We start from the raw sequence: 8,656 nt of genomic DNA on the forward strand, positions 1-8,656 counted from the left end.
TATAGAGAAAAAAAGTAGACAGTAAAGGAAGTAGAGATAAATATTAAATATTAAATATTAAATAAATATAACAGTGGAGAAGAGAGTAGAGATAGCAGAGACGTCGGGAAAGGATCGTGCGCGCGTGGGAAAAAGCGGCCGGGCGTGCGCTAGTTTTGGCGCGCGGCGTCCGACGCGCTTTATAAAATCCAACGCCCTCCCACCGCTCTGTGCCTTGCCACCGCTCTCTCCCCGCTCTGTGCCTCGCCACCGCTCTCTCCCCGCTCTTTTTCGCCTCGCCGCCGCCGCACCACCATGCCGCCGCGTTGCCGGGAAACTTGGGGATACCACGGCGTCCGCGCGCGCCCCTCCGGCGACTTCTCCGCCGAGATCTGGTTTCACGGGATGCGCCCCGGCCTCGGCAATTTCGACACCGCCAACAAGGCCGCCCGCGCGTACGACGCGCCGGTGTGGCGCCTCCGGTGGCCTCATAGAACATTGAACTTCCCCAACATGCCGACGCGGGAGCGGGCGCAGGAGCTCGCGCCTCTGCCGCGGCTTAGCACCGACGAGGATCGTCGCGACAACCGGAGGCGGGAGCACCGTCTCGGCATCGCTGAGATGGACGAGGAAGCCATGGCGTTGTGGCGCCAACACTTCCCGCAGGACATCATCAACGAGCGCGAGTTCTACACGCAAAGGAGGGCGGAGAGGGATAAGACGAGGGCGGAGCGAGCCGCCTATCGCGAGGACAAGCGTAGGCGAAAAGCGGACGCTCAATTCAACATGAGGCTAGGAGCAGCGTTGCCCTGGGAATCCGACGACGATAGGTATCTTCACGCCTACAGTCAGACGTCGGAGGAGGACATCACCGAGGAGGAGTCGGACAAGGAGGAGTAGTTGAATTATCTTTTTTTATCTATCTATGCTGAGAACTATCCTCTACTCTCTAGTATCTACTTCTCGATCTCAGCACTGTAAACGCTTTTTTAAAGTGCCGCGCGTTGTGATTCTATTGGAGATGCTCTAACATGGCAGACGAGTGCTTTAATGTTGCCCACAAGATGCGCGAGTATTACTAGTGGTATATTTTTCTTGCCATGTTGAGATTTTAAAACCACGAGTGCGAACATGCAGAGGAGCAATGAAGACCAAACACGAGATATTCGGGACATCTTCAAGGAGCATGGCAAGCTAAAGAGGAGATGCACCGAACCTGTAAAACGAGCTTTGGTAAGTAACACCCTTTCAATTACTTTCGTGTAGCCTCGTGTTCTTCGATGTGTATATGTTGTAGTTTCTTTTTCTCTTAAGTGTGGTGTTCTTCGATGTGTAATAAGAAGAGTCTTAATCGTCCTAATGCTTTCGTTTTTAGCTTGATGTAGGAAGTGGGTGTTCTCACCTTGTAGTCTGTTTTTATTTTATTTTTCCTTTTGAATTAACTTCTCTGAGTTCTGTTTATCTGGCTTCTACTAAATGGATCTAGATTGCTCTGAGTATTGATCTAAAAAAGAAGTAACTTCATGTCGGGATGCAGATCCTACGAGGAGGGAAGTATGGTCAACCTCGAGATCATGTTTCCAAAATGAGGCTGGATTACACACAAGGTGCCGGTTCCCTAATGATGCTGGATTAGACACAAGGTGCAAATTCCCAGATGATGCTGGATTACACACAAGCCAGGTGGAGTCGTCAGCTGTTCGTGTCCTCGTGGCATTAGTAAAGGCTGAAAGAAAGCGTGCAGCAGCCCTTGAGAATGTAGCTGAGTTCCTAAAGAAGTGAAAAGGGCAATCAGATGCTCTCTTCACCCAAGCCAAAGAAGAGATGGAAGAAGCCAGAAATAAGCTAGCAGAGGCAGAGCAGGCTAGGCGTCTCCTGTTATCTAAAACTGTTGTCAATACAAAATTTCCTTCATAATAGCTAGGTTCAGATGCTTATCCAGTCAGCATGCCTGTTGTGATGTTCGTGCATCTACTGATGTGGCACAAAATGTTTTTTTCGGGTCATGTAATAACAGCAATTACTTTCCAAACAATAACAGATGAGGCATTGGACATGGTATAGTTCACGCGCAAGCCCGACATTCCAAGTTCAACTTCCACATCAAACTCATGTTCACAGATATCTGCACATTCATACATAATGTCCACAACCATGATACCTTCAAAGCCAAAAAAATGTGAGGAGACTTATAAATAAATAAAATCCTCTACTAGTTCCTGCTTTCAGTGCGAGCACAACAAGTCAAGACCATGCGTAAATTAATTATATTTTAGTCATTTTTTGTGTTCTAAAATGCATGCCGGCTCGCGGAAGGACGTGTTGCCGGCACACGCACGGATTCAATGAAGGCAGGTGGGGCAGTCTTAAACTGGTTGCACGCGGCGAGGAGGCGTGCTCAGCTGGGCCTGCAGCGAATGCGGCCCTCTTGGCCGGCGCGCCGGTTCAATGCCTGCGCTGTGAGAGGTCGCGTCCGTGTCAGAGCAATCACTCCCTCCAGTCCTTTTTTGTTTGGATATAACAAAATATCATTTTCCATTCACATTTTACAAGTAAAATTCGTGGACAAACTTTGAACCAAAGTACGATGGGGACTAGTAAACCAGAATGGAGGTAGTAGTTTTTTTAATCAAAGAAGGGTTTCCCCTTCGGATTTTCATTACTGGAAACCAGCATCTAAATCTAAACCATAGTATTTTCCCTAGAACTACCAGGTTCAACATCTCGCAACATAAACCCATACAACCTCCATCGCAAAAAAAACCATACAAGCATACGCCAAGGAGGTACATAGTACTATGAATTCCATTTTCGCTCCATACCAATCGTTCTAAAAACTACTTACTACTTATAATGCGCCATTGAAAATCGGAACTCTTAACCCCGCTAAAAAACGATATTTTAAACGTGGCTACTCGATCTGTGGCAACTGGCGAGCCATCGCGCTCCAAGTCGTTCACCTGTGGTCCAGACCATCAACTCCTACGGATCAAATTATCACGCGAGCTGACTATTCCTATAAAGGTGCTCCACCACGTACCCGGTACCCGCAAATGCAGCAATCGTGCACCTAGAGTTTTAGGGTTTATTTGTTAATGTCGCCTTTACGTAACACTCATGTGTGCGAGACAGCGAGAGGCCGACTGCGTGCGTGCACCTCTTCTCTTCGTATATGTACTCCACCGTTTGTTTGGTGTCCAAAAAATTATAATAACTACTAGCAATGTGCCAATGTGTTGCCACACGATCAAAGTAGATTAATACATATTCACCGATTTGATAGAAAAAAGACTAGTTTTGAAATACGTATATCACTAAAAATATGTTATGTTTCACTTAAAATATATTTCTTTGGCGCTTTTGATGAGATAAGGGAGGAATGTTGTTGGTTTCAAGATTCGAGAAGTGGTATATGTCTAATCTCTACTCTTACTAGCAAGATGCCCGTGCGTTGCACGGAACATCAAGATCTTGTGGGAGAAAAGGATGAACAAGGGACGGCCTTATCTGCAAATGTGGTGAAGAGTGCGGGTAAATTGCCATATTTTCCTTCCTATCCGTCAGATATAAATCGGACGACCTACATTGCAGGATGGCAGGCCCACCATCATCACCAACTCTATTTTTTATCCCTACTCTTATAAAAAGCATTGTCGGTGATGATCGTGTGCCTGCCATCCTGCAATATAGGCCGTCCGATCTATATCTGATGGGTAGGAAGGAAACTATGGCAATTTTGCAAAAAGATACCCACACCCCTCTCCACATTTGCAAATAAGGCCTTCCCTCATTCATCCTTTTCCCCCACAAGATAAACTACTCATACAAATGCATCCTGATGTTCCGTGCAACGCATGGGCATCTTGCTAGTTGTTGCAAACAGCCCATGTATGTGTGAGAGAGAGGGAGAGTGGAGGAGGACGGAGTGCATGTGTGACAAAGACACAAGGAGTGTGTGTGCGATAGGTATCAGCTTAAAATGAGGCGATAGTGTGTGTGTGCACAATCGAGAGGGCGTGTCTCAAGAAGGGAAGAAAAATCTACATAGATACAAGGAGCGGGAGAGAGACATGTATGAGATGGTGGAAGCACGAGTGTGTGGGTGTATAAACCTATCTAAAGGCTAGCTAGTCGATAAATGTTTGTGAGAGAAATACGAGTCGGGGTGCGAAAGCGAGAGTTTTGTGTGTGTGAGAGAGAGATGGTAGTCGGGAAGGGGAGTGGAAGCAGGAGTTGTGTGTGTGTCTGCGTGAGAGAGAGAGGAGACGGTAGTCGGGGTTGTCTGATCGGTAAACAAATGAATAATGTTAGTCTGGGATGGAGACGAAAAGGAGACCGCAACAAATATTGTGTCTACAGGAGAGAGAGAGTAATTTTAGTGGTATGAGTCATATGTAGAGACATATAGGGTGTGTGAGAGAATCCCATAGAGAGAAAGACAAAGTGAAAGACGAGTGGAGACTCTGTGTGTGGCGGTGAAAAAGAAAGCTTAGGTACCGAGTGATACCAGAGAACAGTAGAGACGTGAGAGATAATGAAAACCGTGTAATGTATAATGATAGGGAGAGTGTGACACTTCTCAAGGCAGACGTCGAGAGACCATGTTTGCGAGGATAGGAGAAACATGAAGTGAGCGTGCGGGTGAGCTGGAGAAAAGAGAGTGATAGCTACTTGAAGGAGCATGCATGCGAGAGAGATGGGCGTGAAAGGAGTGAACAAAAAAGGGATTCAAATATTTGAATTCGAGATGATGATACGTGTAATCCATACTCAAACCAAAATTGATCTATCAAACATGCATACTCATATGAATTCACGCACATCTATGCTATTTAATATGTAGATATTACTGATCCATACATTTTAGTAGAACATAATTTGGTTAAAAAAATTCGAATTCAACCTTAAGATTTCGAGATCGTTGTATTTGTAAATCATATTATACATATAAAGGAGTAGAATTCTTTGTTGTGCTTTTGAAAGTATATATAAAAAAATGATGTATATAGAATGTAATTCCAATTGAAAATGGATCCCGCCCGAAAAAAAAATAGAATACAAACGGGATTCGAATTGAGTTGGCACGGTAAACGTGCACTCTGCAAAATTTGAACGAAGTGAGGAAAGTCGTAGTAACCGCCCGAAACCAAAATCTATGAGATGGAAATCACTATTGCCTATCTCTGCCACGCAAAGCCTATCTGCTAGATTTCTATAGGTTTCGATAGGGGTAGGTTTGTAATTTCACCCAAACGTGACGTAACCGCCTCTCACCCGGATTCATACACGGTGGGCGCCAAAACACAGTGTGTCCTCGGCCGAAATCGACTCCCTCCCCGATTCATATTCATACACGGTGGGCGCCAAAAACAAACTCTCGTCGGCAAATATTCGGTGTATGCGAGATTACCGTCCTATCCCCAACCGACTAATGTTGTTGTGATGTAGTAGAAATTTGAAACGGGGGCTATGTTTGTGAATTTCCTCGCATTTGAGACAAGCGCGCCCTCAATACGTGGTTCCCCCCTTCCTCTCTACCTCCCTTTTCCCCATTCGTACTCCGTGGGCGCCAAAACACCCTCTCCACTCCACCCTCCCCCGTCCGCCACCGTCCGCCACCCCATCCACCGCTGTCCTCCTCCACCATGACGGAGCTGATACCCCGAAGCCGCCGTCCATTACAAGAGATCGACCTCTCTCATCCACGGCTTTGGACCGGGATCCTTGCATCCCGTCCTCTCGCTTCATCCCCGCCATCGTCCACCTTGCCGGCGCCGCTCCTACGACCGTCTCGTCCACCGTGCCCGGCCGCCACCGTCTACCCTCCTAGATCTGCTTCCACGCCGCCGACAGCCATCGCTACCGCAGCACAGTCAAATTCTCAGCAGATGCATACACGGCGTCGCACCAGAGGCGGTACTCTTTCGTATCTGCTCAACTTATTTATCGCAGCAAGAAAATAGATCACCACTTCTTTACTCTGATTTCTTGTCTTGGTTGCGAAGTTGCCTTTGTCTGGTTTGCACCTTCAGATCTGCCATGGCACGCTCAACACTATACTCCCAATGCTTATGGTTTTCCCCTTTTATATTCCACACTAGTTAAATCACAGTAGACTAAATTTCAAAATTGGGTCAATCGATTTTTCAGAGCTCGTCGGAGTTCGCCGGTGCGACCGAAGGGGCTCGGGTGGTTGTGGGGCCTCGCCGAACGAAGAAAACTCGACGCGGGTGGGGGTTGGGGCGGGGGTGGGGGTGGGGGTGGCGGAGGAACATAGGCGGTGGGGGCCGGTGGTCCGGCCAGCGGGCCGTGCGGTGTTCTGTATGGGAAGAATCAGAGACGAGGAAGAAGAAGGGTTAGGAGACGTAGGATCTTCATCCAACCGCCTGAAATGGTCGAGAGACAACTGGGAGTTGCATTCTTAATGCGCTCTGGTTCATCATGTGTGGGCACTGCGCAACCAACATTTTATTATCCAAAATCTGCTTGCTCTTCTTTACCATGTTCCTCTTCCGTTATTCTTTAATATGTACTCTCTCCGTTCCTAAATACAAGTCTTTGTATAGATTCCACCATGGACTACATATGGAGCAAAATGAGTGAATCTACACTCTAAAATGTATCTGGATACATCTGTATGTGATCCATAGTGGAAATCTCTACCAAGACTTATATTTTGGAACAGAGTGAGTATGATAGTAGTACAGTATGTTCCTTGTACTGAAGATGAGCAGGGACATTTGCAGTGTAGAGGTCTATACGGTCGGTTGTGATGGACACTTTGAGCCTCTTTGATTCGTAGGATCTTGTAAACATAGGAATAGGATTTGTAGTGGCCTGCCCACTTGAATCCTATAAGAATAGCAAGGAAATGCGGGGAGCTATGTCGCCTTTGAGAGTTACACTGATATTAACAGTACCGCACCTTCACTTGAAGAGAGCTGGTATCCGAAGCCTTTCTAGCCGTACCGGCAATACTAGCACATATATTCCAGCAATTTCCACTTTGCTGATTTTACTCTGATGCTTAAGGTTTTCCCGTTATATCTACACTATGATCTGTGTAGCTGCTTTGTGTCGCACTAGCAGCAGTCCACTCTTGAAGCTAAACACTGCAATGACTTATAAAATTGGCACCAAGGCATTGAGTGCCATTCTGGATGCAATGAAACTCATACGCTCCCCACCTGTTGATTCTTGTTCAGAATATGATCCTACTGACTATTCTAACCTCGAGGAGTCAAAGGCAGATGGCATGTCCTGTTCACCCATCAACGTGCCTGTTCTAATTTGGCAATGTTTTATTGATTGCGGGTATCTTGCATATGTTGTCTTGCATTTCTTCTACTTTGTTGCACCGCCATCTGCTTAGTTTACTCATCATATATGTCGAGATGCCATGCCCATCCATTATCAATACATATTCCATCTATCATCATACCATGTTTTTCCACTCAAATGTTGTTCTTGTGCATCAGACATCAAAAAGGAAGAGGGTGATTGCCGAACCTGAAGGAGCACCAGCAAAGTCCTTGAAAAACGTGGTGGTGCCGGAGAAATCAGACAGCACCCCACTTATATTGGTTGTACAACCAGTGACACAAAATGTAGGACCGACTCCAGCAGACTGTACCCATACTTCATTGGCCACACCACTAGCCCCACCACACAGGACCTGCACTCCAGCAAAAGGTATACCGATTTCATTTGCCATAGCACCAGCTGTACCACAGAAAAATCCCACTCCAGCAAAAAGTACAGCAAGTCCACCGCCCGAAGACCTATCCCAACTGCAGAGACGGTCAATTCCTGCAGATTGGAACCCCATTCCATTTATTCCCAGTTTAAAAGACAATGCTTTGAATGTTGTTAGGGACTACGTGCATATATTCCCATCATGGGAAGATTATTGTGAAGACAAACACCATTTTCACATCTTCCTGTCCAACTTACGTGTAAGTGCTATTATTCATGGTTATTATTTTTCTGTTTTCTGCTGATTGAACACATCAATGATTTACATTACATTGTTGTAACTAGGCGAGGGTCAATCTGGATAGTCATGACGAGCAAAGCTTGCTTGTGCTTTTCAAGGAAGCATTGCAGCAGTATCGGTGTTACCCGAGGAAATCACACTTTGATGGCAAGTCTATAAACAAATTTTCGATGAAGTCTCCTGTGCTAAATTTAGAAGACATTGAATGGAAAACCCTTTTTATGCACTGGTCTCGTTCCCAGGATGAGGTATTGTCTATGAAATCACATGACAATTTGAACTTCTACTTTTCCGCATGTGCCTTACGGATCTTTTTTGTAGGAAATCTGCTCAAAGAAGAATTCCGGTTTGACAAGAACGACAGGATATCGCAAATATGCTGCCCATTGCTTTGCTCTTGTTAGTACCTGTTGTCCTGTATCGCTGTACTTGCATACATACCTGGTTCATTATGTGACAGCAGTATGCATGATAGCTTGCTTATCAATTGTTCGCTCCAAATTATCTGAACTGTATGAATGGTTACATTAGTGTAGAATATATCCAATGCTAATATTTTTTAGCTCTGCATTGTTCTTGTAATTACATGTTGTCCTTTATCAGTGTACTTATAATGACAGGTAGTTGTTCATGTACCATCACTCTGCAGCTTATTTTCCTTTGCCCTCCATTTTCTACACA

At 45.7% G+C, this 8,656-nt stretch overlaps 1 protein-coding gene across 1 annotated transcript; it reads left to right on the forward strand.

The window, feature by feature from the left end:
• The first annotated feature begins 294 nt into the window (after positions 1–294).
• Positions 295–879, forward strand: LOC125554846 (uncharacterized). Its single transcript, XM_048718246.2, has one exon. It carries the CDS (start codon positions 295–297, stop codon positions 877–879), a length of 585 nt encoding a protein of 194 aa, XP_048574203.1.
• Positions 880–8,656: the final 7,777 nt, after the last annotated feature.

This window comes from Triticum urartu, chromosome 4A, assembly GCF_056163025.1.
Source record: "Triticum urartu cultivar PI428250 chromosome 4A, HENAU_Tu73, whole genome shotgun sequence".
Taxonomy (NCBI): domain Eukaryota; kingdom Viridiplantae; phylum Streptophyta; class Magnoliopsida; order Poales; family Poaceae; genus Triticum; species Triticum urartu.